This window comes from Callithrix jacchus, chromosome 15 (genome assembly GCF_049354715.1).
Source record: "Callithrix jacchus isolate 240 chromosome 15, calJac240_pri, whole genome shotgun sequence".
Classification (NCBI taxonomy): Eukaryota; Metazoa; Chordata; class Mammalia; order Primates; family Cebidae; genus Callithrix; species Callithrix jacchus.
The window spans coordinates 34028788-34043405 of record NC_133516.1 but is presented as its reverse complement, the minus strand read 5'-3'; the positions used below and the strand labels follow the sequence as shown (position 1 = coordinate 34043405).

At 41.8% G+C, this 14618-nt stretch overlaps 1 protein-coding gene across 21 annotated transcripts in view; it reads left to right on the top strand.

Moving 5' to 3' along the window:
• Positions 1–14618, top strand: part of DCAF1 (DDB1 and CUL4 associated factor 1) — a 100106-nt gene that overhangs the window by 29987 nt on the left and 55501 nt on the right. For 19 of the 21 annotated variants that reach the window (XR_013527332.1, XR_013527331.1, XR_013527334.1 and 16 more), the window contains exons 4-5: positions 3323–3396; positions 6962–7075. Coding sequence is in view for 15 of the 21 variants with exons in the window: in XM_054246204.2 (XP_054102179.1) it covers positions 3323–3396; positions 6962–7075 (188 nt within the window). In the remaining 6 variants the exon portion in view is untranslated. The remainder of the gene's footprint in view (positions 1–3322; positions 3397–6961; positions 7076–14618) is intronic. The other 2 variants (XR_013527335.1, XM_078351031.1) reach the window with 1 other exon arrangement.

Below are 14618 nucleotides of genomic sequence, written 5' to 3'. Positions count from 1 at the left end.
GTTAGGAAGTTGATACTTGGAACCTTGACCTTGATGTCTGCTTTGGTGTCCTGAGAGCTAACGTATGCCTTCTCCTGTTATACATACATACATACATACATACACACACACACACACACACATACATATATACACACGTGTGTGTGTGTGTGTGTGTGTGTGTGTGTATACACATATGTATTTATATATTGAGATGGAGTCTTGCTCTGTCACCCAGCCTGGAATGCAGTAGCATGATCTTGGCTCACTGCAGCCACTGCTTCTTGGGTTCAATCGATTGTTGTGCCTTAGTGTCATGCGTAGCTGGGATTACAAGCATGCACCACCATGCTTGTCTAAGTTTTATATTTTTAGTAGAGATGGGGTTTCACGGTGTTGGCCAAGGTGGTCTCAAACTCCCGACCTGAAGTGATCCACCTGCCTCCGCCACCCAAAGCGCTGGGATTACAGGCATGAATCATTGTGCCTGGCCAATTTTGGGCTAATTTAAATAAAGCCATGCCAGCACCTGCTTTGGCATGAAATTTGCTACAGTGATACACAATTATGAGGGACTTGAGGCTGCCATTTTATGTTTTCTGTAAGGTAGATCACCAGTGGGCAAAACTTAAGTCATACATGGGCCCACAGTGCATGTAAGCTCTATAGCCGGAAGCAATCTTTCGTGGAGAGGAGTCTGAAATTTTGGCCGGGCACAGCGGCTCACACCTATAATCCCAGTACTTTGGGAGGCCGAGGCAGGTGGATCACCTGAGGTTGGGAGTTCGAGACCAGCTTGGCCAACATGGAAAAACCCTGTCTCTACTAAAAATACAAAATTAGTGGGGTATGGTGGTGCATGCCTGTAATCCCAGTTACTCAGGAGGCTGAGGCAGGAGAATCGTTTGAACCCGGAAGGCAGAGTTTGTGGTGAGCTCATTGCTTATTGTGGTGAGATCGCGCCATTGCACTCCAGCCTGGCAACAAGAACGAAACTCAAAAAAAAGAAAGAAATTGTGTGTGTGTGGAAAGAGAGTGTGAATGAATGGGAGTTATAAAAATAAGGACATTGTATATTCACCTGAATGTTCCAGAGTTTATTGCTGTTTCTTATACTTTTGCTCTCACATGTTAGTAAGCTAGGCATTTCAAATTGAGAGTCTAGTTGCTTTATGTGATGTTACCTGCTGCTCTTGTCCTAGACATTCCTACTTGTGACTGCAGAGCAATATTAATCATTAACCCACATCTTTAGTAAAGCAATCAGAGCATGAAGAAGTATGAAAGTGAATTTGAAATTAGAAATGAAGTTAATGCATAGGATTATGAAAAGCATTAAAAGATAGATGATCATGCTCAGTGTCATTGCCTGGAGAAGGATTAAATGGTAGTGAGGAAGAAGGGTGAGATAAAGATATGCCATTTTTCAGTAGAGCTTACAAAGCAGTTTTTTTCTCTCTAACTCTTAATGTTAAGCAGTATTTATCAGTGGCATTATTTCTTCTATTAAAAATAAGGATTTCAGTTTCATGATTTATAAACAGCTAACATTAGGTAATCTAAGGTCCTCGTTTTTATGCTACTTTTCTCTAATATTTCTTGTTGTGAATTACTTTGAGATCTAATTAACAGCTGGGTAAAAACATAGCAGCTCACATCTTGTCTTCATCCTCTATGTTATGACTAAATTTGCCTCTTTAAATGCTCAGAAAGGAAGTGAAATAAAATAGAGGTTTCTGTTTTAAAAACAAACCAGGCCCAGCATGGTGGCTAACGCTTGTAATCTCAGCACTTTGGGAGGCCGGGTTGGGCAGATCACTTAAGATCAGGAGTTGGAGACCAGCCTGGCCAAGATGGTGAAACCCCATCTCTACTAAAAATACAAACATTAGCTGGAGATGGTGGCAGTCACCTGTAATCCCAGCTACTTGGGAGGCTGAGGCAGGAGAATTGCTTAAATCCAGGAGGTGGAGGTTGCAATGAGCTGAGATCAAGCCACTGTACTCTAGCCTGGGCGACAGAGCAAGACTCCGTCTCAAAAAACATCAACAATAACAACAAACCAATAATTCTCCCTTTCATAAACTAATTCTTTTATCATTAGGCTGTGCATTGAGTCGATTACAGGCCCCTGGTCTCCTTTCTTTCCACAAGAGCTAGGAAGTTAAGATGGCCAAGATTACTGTATCTTTTTTTTTTTTTGAGGCGGAGTTTCGCTCTTGTTACCCAGGCTGGAGTGCAATGGCGTGATCTCGGCTCACCGCAACCTCCGCCTCCTGGGTTCAAGCAATTCTCCTGCCTCAGCCTCCCAAGTAGCTGGGACCACAGGCGTGCACCACCATGCCCAGCTAATTTTTGTATTTTTAGTAGAGACGGGGTTTCACCATGTTGACCAGGATGGTCTCGATCTCTTGACCTTGTGATCCACCTGCCTTGGCCTCCCAAAGTGCTGGGATTATAGGCATGAGCCACCGCGCCCGGCCGGTTACTGTATCTTTAGGGTTGGTGATTGCTTGGTGGAATTCACCCTGTTCACCCTGACTCAGGGTATCCTTACGTGTTTGAGGATGCATCTCTGCTGCTGTTGTCATTGTAGTAGAAGGAGAGGTTGGATTTGGAACCTGTCTTCTCCAGGCCACCCATCAATAGAAGCATGCTTCCTACCTTTTTATGGATGGGAAGTCAGAAGTTTCTTTCTCTTAGGTTCCTTTATGATTCTTTTGTAGACATTTTATACTCTTCATGATGCTGGTCTGGATCTAGTGCTCATTTGTTTAATTCAGCAGTGCTGTATAGGTAGTATGCTAGGAGATGGGAAGGCTAGAGAGCAGTGTCTCAAGTTTTTACATTGGGATCTTCAAAGCATGTTTCTTTTTAAATTTTTGTTAATTTTCAAGACAGAGTCTTGCTCTGTCACTCAGGCTGGCGTGCGTTGCGCAGTATCTGCTCGTTACAACCTCTGCCTTCTGAGTTCAAGCAATTCTCCTGCCTCAGCCTCGTGAGTAGCTGGGATTACAGGTGCCTGCCACCAAGCCTGGCTAATTTTTGTGTTTTTAGTAGAGATGGGGTTTCACCATGTTGGCCAGGCTGGTCTCAAACTCCTGACCTGGTGATCTGCCCACCTTGGCTTCCCAAAGTGCTGGGATTACGGTACAGACTGTACCCGGTCTAAAGCAAGTTCTTACGAACTCTAATTTAGCACAGTAATCTTTTGTTTCTGTTTATTTTTGCTGGCATTTTATTAGTACTTATAACAACCCAGGTGCCTTTCCAGAGGTCTAAGTTGCTTGATTGGGATGACTTACTCATTCCTTTGTTTGTTCTTTCCCTCTTCTCTTGGTAGGTCGAGCTGATCCAGAGTGTATGCTGGGCCACTTGCTGAGAATACTCTTCAAGAATGATGATTTCATGAATGCAGTAGGTTTGCTTTTTACTTTTCTCCAGCCATTTTCACCTGTAGATGCTGTATCTTTATTATTTTTTGTAAATAGTTTGCTTTCTCCTAAGGCCTCGACAATGTTGGGAGTAGTGTTTTTTGCCAAAGTCCTGGTTGTGGCCATGATGCTTTCTCTTTGGTGTGTACGTTGAGATTGGTAGGGCCTCCCAAGGTGTCTATGCTCATTCTTGGGCAAGATGATTTTGAATTTGAGAATATAGGGGTCCTCTTGAGTTTTTAAGTGGAAAACTAAGAGCAATGCATACAGCATGATTCTGCACTGACACTGTGGTATACGCATTGGGCATGTAGAGGGATAGAAGGGTGCTTTGCTCTATCTCGAAGATGTTGTGAAGAGTAAATGAGAATATAGGTACATATTTTACTCACCTCCTGAACATAGTAATTACTCAACAAATTGTGGCTGTTTTGTTTTTGGAGGTGGGATGGCATGATGCTTGAGAACATGTGCTTTGGGGGTATCTGTTTTGGATTTAAATCCAACTTTATCGTTAATTGACAGACTTAAGCCCATTTAAGCTTTATTTTCTCCCAGCCTTCTTTTTCTTTTCTTTTTCATTTGAGACAGCGTCGGGCCCTGTCACTCAGGCTGGAATGCAGTGGCACAATCTTGGCTCACTGCAACCTCTGCCTCCCAGGCTCAAGCGATTTTTCTGCCTCGGTCTTCTGAGTAGCCAGGACCACAGGTGCCTGCCACCACACCTGGCTTATTTTTTGTTTTTTGTATGTTTAGTAGAGATGGGCTTTCACCATATTGGCTGGTTTAGTCTCAATCTCCTGACCTCAAGTAATCCACCCGCCTTACCCTCCAAAATTGTTGGGATTACAGATGTGAACCATGGTGCCCAGCTTCAGCATTATTTTTTAAGTCTATATAATGGAGATAATAGTGTTTAAAACCTTTCTTGTAATCCTTGAATGAAGTTAAGCATGAAGGTGCTTGGCAGAGAGCCTGGCACACAATAAAGGCCCGGTAGGTATTAGCTTTTATTTATTTATTTTGAAACAGAGTTTTGCTCTTGTTGCCCAGGCTGGAGTGCAATGGTGGGATCTCGGCTCACCGCAACCTCTGCCTCCCGGGTTCAAGTGATTCTCCTGATTCAGCCTCTCGAGTAGCTGGGACTACAGGGATGCACCACTATGCCCAGCTAATTTTTTTTATTTTTAATAGAGACGGGGTTTCTCCATGTTGGCCAGGCTGGTTTCAAACTCCTGACCTCAGTTGATTTATCTGCCTCAGCTTCCCAAAGTGCTGGGATTACAGGCATGAACCACTGCACCCAGCCAGTATTAGCTGTATTAGTATTATATTGACCCCTAGATCACCAGTGCCTCTTTCTTAGTTTCAGATCACTTTCACCTGCTTTCTAGACATTTCCTTCTGGATATCTCCCATGTATACCTTGAATTTTACATGTCTAACTATTTGCTCCATAATCCATTTCTCTTGTTTTCTAGCTCAGTAATGGTGTCCTTGTCTAGTCAGCTAGAAAGTATTCTTTGCTCCTCCAAGCTCTCTTATACAGTGAATTTACAGATGTTATTATTCCCTTCATCTTAAACTTCACAGATCCCTCTAGTTCTGTCCTTGCACCAGACCCCAGTTTAGCTACACCACAGTTCAACCATTTCTCAGTTGGTTACTGAAATAACCTCTTCACTGGTTTCTTCTTGCCTTGTCCTCCTCTAATTCAGTCTTCATTTTATAGCCCAGAAATTATGGTACCCTCTTGCTTAAAATCCATTAATGGCTTTCTGTTACCTTCAGGTTTAATTTTAAATTCCTTAGTTTGTTATAAAAACCGAATCTGTCTCTGGACTTTGTTCTCTGCAGTAGCATTTCTTGCCTTCTGACCCTCCTCTCCTCCCACATTTCCTTAGATACTTCCTTCTCGTCTTTTACGTCCTGGCTTGGAATCCCTTCTCTGAAGCCTTCTCTGATTTCTCTGCAGGGGTTTTGTGGCCTCCTAGCGGCTTCTGTAGCATCCTGTACTCATGGTACCTGTTTTCCCAATGGTCACCTCTATTGTTCTATTGGATTATAAATCTTTTTTTTTTTTTTAAGATAGATCTTGCTCTGCCACCCAGGCTGGAGTGCATTAGTAAGATCACAGCTCACTGCAGCCTTGACCTCCCATGCTCAAGCGATTCTCCTGCCTCAGCCTCCTGAGTAGCTGAGACCACAGGCATGTGCTACCATGCCTGGCTAATTTTTTAATTTTTTTGTAGAGATGAGATTTCACTACGTTGCCCAAGCTGGTCTTGAACTGCCGGGCTCAAGCAATCCTTAGATGTTGACCACCCAATGTGTTTGGATTATAGGAGTGAGCCACTGCACCCAGCCTGGATTATGAATCTTTGGATGGTGGGACTGTGTCAATAATTATTTACTGTTATATGCCCAGCACAGAACATAGTATTGCCTAATATTAGAGATTCAGTAAATATTAAATAAGTGCTAAATGAAGACTTTTGTTAATACATATTATTAATATATTATATAATTTATTATAAAATTTGAGTTTTTCATTAACCATTGTCAAGATTCTGGGGTTCGTATTGCCCTGCTTATGCTTTTAAAAAAGTGTATATGCAATGGTGTGGGGGCCAGATTTGATGGCTCATGCCTATAATCCGAGCAGTTTGGGAGGCTGAGATGGGAAGATCACTTTAAGCCAGGAGTTAGAGGCTTGCTTTGGCAACATAGTGAGACCCGTCTCTACTCAAGTTTAAAAATTAGCTGGACATGGTGGTGTGCACCTGTGGTCCCAGCTACTTGGGAGGCTGAGTCTGGAGGATCACTTGAGACTGGGAGGTTGAGACTGCAGTGAGCCCTGCTTGTGCCACTGCACTCCAGCCTAAGTGACAGAGTGAGATCCTGTCCTAAAAAAAAAATCAATCAGTCAATCAATCAATAAAAATAAAGTGCATATGGAAGGGGATTGGTTTCTTTGTGGCTTTTTTCTTTTTTGGAGACAGGGTCTCACTGTTGTCCAGCCTGGAGTGCAGTGGTGATTAGGGCTCACTGCAGCCTTTACTTCACTGGGTTCAGGTCATCCTCCCACCTCAGCCTCCCATGTAGCTGGGACTATAGGCATGTACCACTATGCTTGGCTAATATTTGTATTTTTGGTATAGATGGAATTTCACCATGTTGTTCCATTGGTTTCGAACTCCTGAGCTCAAGTGATCCTCCTGCCTTGGCCTCCCAAAGTGCTGGGTTTACAAGTGTGCATTACTGGCACCAGCCTTTGAGCTTTAATTTCTATGATTGCTGAGTTGTTTGGGGGGGATTTGGCTTTAAAACTGTAGAAGCAGCTATGTATGATATCATCATGGCTCAGCAGGATCATAATTTATGTTTATAATAATTAAAGGTTTAATTGGGAAAAGTTTAATTAGTTTCTTACAGTCTTCTTTCATACCCTTAAAGAAAGTAATGGGAATATGTTGAGGTTTTAGTAGATGTCCTTAATTTGACTGGGTTGAATTTTAGATGAACAATATTTCTTTTTTTCTTTATAGCTGGTAAACGCATACGTGATGACAAGCCGAGAGCCCCCTTTAAACACTGCAGCTTGCAGACTCCTACTAGACATCATGCCAGGGCTGGAAACTGCTGTTGTCTTTCAAGAAAAGGTACTAAGTGAAAGGAAAAGTCTTACTTTTATTTTGCAGTTGAATTATGATCTATTTAATGTGTCTTTGTGGTTAAAATCATTGTTATAGTTGTTGTTATTCATATACTAATATATATCATAAAAATTTAAGAAATCCTGATAGGCATTAATAAAAATACTTATTTATTATTATAATTATTATTTATTTATTTTTTTGAGACAGAATCTCGCTCTGTTGCCCAGGCTGGAGTGTAGTGGGGCACTATCTTGGCTCACTGCAACCTCTGCCTCCCAGGTTCAAGCAGTTCTCTGCCTCAGCCTCCCAGGTAGCTGGGATTATAGGTGCCTGACACCACGCCTGGCTAATTTTTGTATTTTTAGTAGAGACAGGGTTTCACCATCTTGGCCAGGCTGGTCTTGAGCTCCTGACCTCGTGATTCACCTCCTGTGGCCTCCCAAAGCACTGGAATTATAGGCCTGAGCCTATAATCATCGTTCCTGGCTTGTTATTATTTTTTAAATTGAAATGGGATCTCACTGTGTTGCCCAGGCTGGTCTTGAACTCCTGGGCTCAAGCAGTCCTCCTACTTCAGTATTTCAGATGGCTGGGATTACAGGTGTGAGCCACTGCGCCCAGCCAAAAATTTAACAATAGTTAATTTTGATGAATACTTGTAGCTTGGGTGCTATAGTATTTATTTATTTTTTTGAAATGGAGTCTCACTTTGTCACCCACGCTGGAGTGCAATGGCACAATCTTGGCTCACTGCAACCTTTGCCTCCTGGGTTCAAGTGATTCTTCTGCCTCACCTTCTCAAGTAGCTGGGATTATAGATGGCCCACCATTGTGCCCAGCTAATTTTTGTATTTTTAGTAGAGACGGGGTTTTACCATGTCAGTCAGGTTGGTCTCAAACTCCTGACCTCAGGTTATCTACCTGCCTCAGCCTCCCAAAGTGCTGGGATTACAGGTGTGAGCCACTGCACCTGGCCAGTATTTTAAATTTTATTTTATTTCCTTTTTTGTTTTTTAGAATGAGTCTCGCTCATTGCCCAGGCTGGAGTACAGTGGTGCAGTCTCAACTCACTGCAACTTCCGCCTGGGTTGAAGCAATTCTTAGGCCTCAGCCTCCTGAGTAGCTGGGATTACAGGTGTGTGCCACCATGCCTGGCCAATTTTTGTATGTTTAGTAGAGGACCGGCTTTCACCATGTTGGCCAGGCTGGTCTCAAACCACTGAAGTGCTGGAATTACAGGCATGAGCTGCCGTGCCTGGCCATTACTGTATTTTTTTAAATTTTTTTTTTTTTTTTTAAAGATGGGATTTCACCATGATGGCCAGGCTGGTCTTGAACTCCTGACTTCAGGTGATCCATCCACCTTGGCCTCCCAAAGTGCTGGGATTACAGGTGTGAGCCACCATACTCAGCCCATGTGTTTCTGGAATGGATTTATGATCTCAGCCAAACTTACTTTTGATGAGTGTTCTTTCCAGTGGTGAAGAGCTTTGTATTTGAGAAAGCCTTTCCTATTCTTCGTGGTATTTAGTATTCACGTAGCTAATATTCGAACACCTCTTTTGTGCTGTGTTTTGGGGTAGGGTTTGGGAATATTTTGTCAGTAACATGAGAGCTTTACATTCATGTAGGAGTTTAGGGGTGGGCATACAAAAGTAAATGATAATTTCAAATCAGAATAAGTATTAGGAAGACAAGCAAATGTTAATTTGATAGTGACTATGCATGTATACTTCAACTATCAAAAATTAGGGACTGGGCATGGTGGCTCATGCCTGTAATCCCAGCACTTTGGGAGGCTAAGGTGGGTGGATCACTTGAGGCCAGGAGTTCGAAACCAGTCTGGCCAACATGGCGAAACCCCATCTCTACAAAAAAATACAAAAATTAGCCAGGCGTGGTGGTGTGCACCTGTAGTCCCGGCTACTTGGGAGGCTGAGGCACGAGAATTGCTTGAACCAGGAAGTGGAAGTAGCAGTGAGGCTAGGTCATGCCACTACACTTTAGCCTGAGTGACAGAGGGAGACTCCATCTAAAAAAGAAAAAGAAAAAAAAATTAGGGCCAGGTGAGGTGACTCATGCTTGTAATCCCAGGAGTTTGTGAGCCTAAGGCAGGAGGATTGCTTGAGCCTGGGAATTCAAGACTGGCAATTTAGCCTGGCAATATAACGAGACTATGTCTCTACAAAAATAAATCATTAGCTGGGTATGGTAGCTCATGCCTGTAGTCCCAGATACTTGGAATGCTGAGACAGGAGGATCACTTCAACTCAGAAAGTAGAGGCTATGATGAGCCCTGATTGTGCTACTGCACTCCAGCCCTGACAAGAGAGTGAGACCCTGTCTGAGAAAGAAAAAAGTATTAGTTGCTCAAGTTTTAGAAGTAATGTAAATATTTCGTCTCTTAGCTTTAAGAATCTATTGTGTGAGTTAGATATGCCCCATAGCTTGCTTTGTTTTTTTTTTTTTTTTTTTGAGATGGACTTGCTGCGTCCATCTCAAAAATGGACATTGGATCGCCCAGGCTGGAATACAGTGGCACAATCTTGGCTCACTTCAACCTCTGCCACCCAGATTCAAGCGATTCTCCTGCCTCAGCCTCCTGAGTAGCTGGGATTACAGGCACGCAACACCTTGCCTGGCTAATTTTTGTATTTTTATTAGAGATGGGGCTTCACCATGTTGGTCAAGCTGGTCATGAATGCCTGACCTTGTGATCTGCCTGCCTTGGACTCCCAGAGTGCTGGGATTACAGGCATGAGCCACCTTGCATGGCCATTTGCTTAATTTTTTTTTCTTTTTTCTTAAAAATGAGAGGGGGTTTCACCATGTTGGCCAGGCTGGTCTTGAACTCCTGACCTCAGGAGATCCACCTGCCTTGGCCCCCCAAAGTGTTGGGATTACAGGCATTAGCCACTGCGCCTGGCCTAGTTTTAAAGCTATTAAAGTTTTAATCTTCTTAAACACTCTGGAAATCTTTTTTTTTTTCTTCTCTTTTGAGACAAGATCTCACTATGTTGCCCAGGCTGGAGTGCAGTGGTACAATCATGGCTCACTGCAGCCTCCTCAGGGTCTCAAACCATCCTTTTGCCTTAGCCTCCCAAGTAGCTAAGGCAAGTGCCACCATGCCCGGCTAATTTTTAAAAAATTTCTTGTAGCAATGGGGTCTCCCTATGTGCCCAGGCTGGTCTTAATTAAACTCTTGGGCTCAAGCAATCCTCTTGGCTTAGCCTCCCAAAGAGCTGGGATTATAGGAATGAATGAGCCACCACACCCATCCTGGAAGTTTTATTATAGTTAAGTATATGACCCAGATGAAAGATCTAGATTTTTATTTAGCTTTTAAGAAGATTCATATTAACTTTTATTACAGAATAATTGTGTCACCTAAAGTATTTTAAAGAATGACATTGTGGGCTGGGCATGGTGGCTCACGCTTGTAATCCTAGCACTATGGGAGGCCGAGGTGGGTGAATCATGAGGTCAGGAGTTCAAGACCAGCCTGGCCAACATGGTGAAACCCCTTCTCTACTAAAAATACAAAAAGTAGCTGGGCACGGTGGCAGGAGCCTGTAATCCCAGTTGCTTGGGAGGCTGAGGCAGGAGAATCGCTTGAACCAGGGTGGCAGAGGTTGCAGTGAGCTGAGATTGAGCTACTTCACTCCAGCCTGGGTGACAAAGTGTCTGAAAAAAAAAAAAAATGATCTTGTGATTAACATTTGCAGTATTGCTTTTCGACTAGATTTTAAAATCTCCAGTTTAACAACCCCTGTGTGAGACTAGAAGAATCTATACCTTTGTAAAAAGAAAAAGCTTTAATACAGATATTTTTGAAAAATCAGGATGATAACATTTATGACAATATATTTAGGTATACAAGGTTTATCTAACATTATAGATTTTTTTTTTTTTTTTTTGAGATGGAGTTTTGCTCTTGTTACCCAGGCTGGGGTGCAATGGCACGATCTCGGCTTACCACAACTTTCACCTCCTGGGTTCAGGCAACTCTCCTGCCTCAGCCTCCCGTGTAGCTGGGATTACAGGCACGCACCAACATGCCTAATTTTTTGTATTTTTAGTAGAGACAGGGTTTCACTATGTTGACCAGGATGGTGTCAATCTCTTGACCTCGTGATCCACCCACCTCGGCCTCCCAAAGTGCTAGGATTACAGGCGTGAGCCACCGCGCCCAGCGATTTTTTTCTTTTAAGATGGGGTCTCACTCTTGCCGCCCACGCTGGAGTGCAATGGCACGATCTCAGCTCACTGCAACCACTACCTCCCAGTTTCAAACAATTCTCCTGCGTCATCCTCCCAAGCAGCTGGGATTATATGTGCCTGCCACCATGCCTGGCTAATTTTTTTGTATTTTTGGTAGAAATGGGATTTTACCATGTTAGCCAGGCTGGTCTCAAACCCCTGACCTCAGGTTGATCTACCTGCCTTGGCCTCCCACATTGCTGCAATTACAGGCGTGTGCCATGGCACCTGGCCCAAAATCTATTTATCTTTATTCATTTTTTAAATTTATTTTTATTTTTATTTATTTTATTTTTTTAAAGATGGGGTTTCACCATGTTGGTCAGGCTGGTCCTGAACTCCTGACCTCAGGTGATATGCCTACCTTGGCCTCCGAAGTGCTTGGATTACAGGCGTGAGCCACCACACCCGGCCCTATTTTTCATTTTTATGTTTTAAATATTGTATGAAAAAATGGAGACAGAGTCTCCTGATGTAGCCCAGGCTGGTCTCCAACTCATAAACTCAAGTGGTCCTCCCTGCTTTTGTTTCCCAAGGTGCTGGCATTATAGCCAGAGCCACTCTGCCTGGCCTAAAATGTATTTTTACTTAAAATTATCTGGCTGCAGACTGCACAACATGGCGAGACCCCATCTCTAAAATATGTGTGTGTGTGTGTGTGTGTGTGTGTGTGTATGTATATATATATGTGTGTGTGTGTGTGTGTGTATATATATAGGCTGAGTGTGGTGGTACATGGCTATAGTCCTGGCTAGTCGGGAGATTGAGGCAGGAGAATTGCTTCAGCCCAGGAGTTCGAGGTTGCAGTGAGTTATGATTATGTCACTGCATTCTGACCTGGGTGACAGGGTGAGACCCTGTTGCTAAAAAAAAAAAAAAAAATTTCCTTTTGTTCATTGCTAGTGTATAGAAATGCAACTGATTTTCGTATGTTGATTTTGTATCCTATACCTTTGCTGAATGTGTTTCTTAACTGACAGTTTTTTTTGATGTATGGGGGCTTTAGGGTTTTATACATATAAGATCATGTCAGCTGCCAAGAGCAGTAATCTTACTTCTTGCTCTCTAATCTGGATTTCTTTAATTTCATTTTTTATGTTTAATTGCAATCACTAGAATTTTCAGTACTATGTTTAATAGAAGTGGCAAAAGTAGATACCTTGACCAGGCGTGGTGGCTCATGCCTGTAATCCCAGTACTTTGGGAGACCGAGGTGGGAAGATTGCTTGTGCTCAGGAGTTTTGAGACCAGATGGCCAACATAGTGAGACCTTGTCTCTTAAAAAAAAAAAAAAAAAAAAAAAGTGGATGTCTTTTTCTTGATCTTAAGGGAAAGCTCTTTTTCTTGATCTTTCATTCTTTTATTGTTGAGTAGATATTAGCTGTGGGTTTTTTATAAATGACCCTTATTATGTTGATGTTTCCTTCTATTCTAGTTTATTGTTTTTTCATTGTAAGATATTGACTTGTCACCATTATTTTGATGTAAGTTGTAGTGATCATGTGAACTGTCTTTGAATTCCTGAGATAGAGTTTATTTAATCATGATGTATAATCCCCTTATTAGGCTGCTGAATTCCTAGTCTTTTGTTGAGTGTTTTTATAACTATAGTCATAAGTGATATTGATATGTTGTTTTCTTTTCTCATAGTATCTTTACCTTTGGTAATGCTGGCATTATAAAATGAGTTAGGAAATGTTACCTCTTAGTCAATTTTTGGGAAGAGTTTTGAGAAGGACTGGTGTTAATTCTTCATTATTTAATTATTTAAAGAGATGGGTCGGGTTTTGTTGCTCAGGTTCATCTCGAACTCCTAGCCTCAAGTGATCCTCCTGCCTCAGCCTCTCAAATTGTTGGAATTACAGGCATAAACCACCATACCTGGCTTTAATTCTTCTTTAAATGTTTCGTAGAATTTACTGGTGAAGTCATCTCGTCCCGGGTTTTTCTGTTTTGGGGAGTTTTTAATTATTGATTCAATTTTCTTACTACTTACAGACCTATTTAGTTTTTCTGTTTCTTTATGAGCCGTTTGGTAGATTTGTTCATTTTTATCTTGATTATCCAATTTGTTGGTGTACAGTTGTTTATGGTATTCTCTTATAAATCTTTTTATTTCTATAAAGTTGGTAGTAATGAGGGCTATTTTGTTTCTGATTCTAGTAATTTTTAAAAAAGTTTTTTGTGTCTTCGTTGAAAGATTCTAGTAATTTGAGTCCTCTCGTTCTTGACCTGTCTTGCTAAAAGTTTGTTAATTTTGTTGATCTTGGCAAAGCACTTTTAGTTTCATTGGCTTTCTGTATTTTTCTATTCTCTATTTCATTTATCTCTACTATAATCTTCATTATTTCTTTACTTTTGCTGGCTTTGAGTGTCTTTTTCTAGCGGCATATGGCATAAGGCATAGGCCTAGTTTCTAATTTGACTTGAGATCTTTCTTCTTTTTTAATTGCATGTGTTTGCAGCTATAAATTTCATTCTGGTTGGGCACAGTGGCTCACATCTATAATCCCAGCCCTTTGGGAGGCTGAGGTGGGTGGACCATCTGAGGTCAGGAGTTTGAGACCAGCCTGGGCAACATGGTGAAACTCTATCTGTACCAAAAATGCGAAATTAGCCAGGTGTGGTGGTGTGTGCCTGTAGTTCCAGCTACTTGAGAGGCTGAGGCAGGAGAATCACTTGAACCAAGAAGGCAGAGGTTGCAGTGAGCTGAGATTGCGCCATTGCACTCCAGCCTGGGCAATAAGAGCAAAACTCCATTTCAAAATAAAACAAAATAAAAATAAATAAATAAATAAATTTCATTTTAACCACTGCCTTTGCTGCATTCCATAGGTTTTGGAATGGTTGTGTTTTCATTTTCATTTGTCTAAAGTGACTTCCTAATTTCCCTTGTGATTTCTTTGACTCCTTAGTTATTCAAGAGTGATGTTTAATTTCCATGTATTTGTGAATATTCTAGTTTTCTGGTATGCTGATTTCTAGTTTTATTCCACTGTGACTAGAAAAGATTCTTTGTGAGATTTCAATCTTCTTAAATTTATTAAGACTTGTACCCTAACATATGGTCTACTCTGGAAAAAAGAAAACTTATGGTCCACTCTGAAAAAGTTCTTTGTGTACTGGAGAAGACTGTAATCTACTCTTGTTGGGTGGAATTTTCTGTGTACATCTTTTAGGTTGAATGGCTTATAGTATTGTTCAAGTCCTCTATTTCCTTATTGATCTTCTGTCTTATTGTCTTAATCATAATTGAAAATGAGGGGTGCTGGGCGCAGTGGCTCAC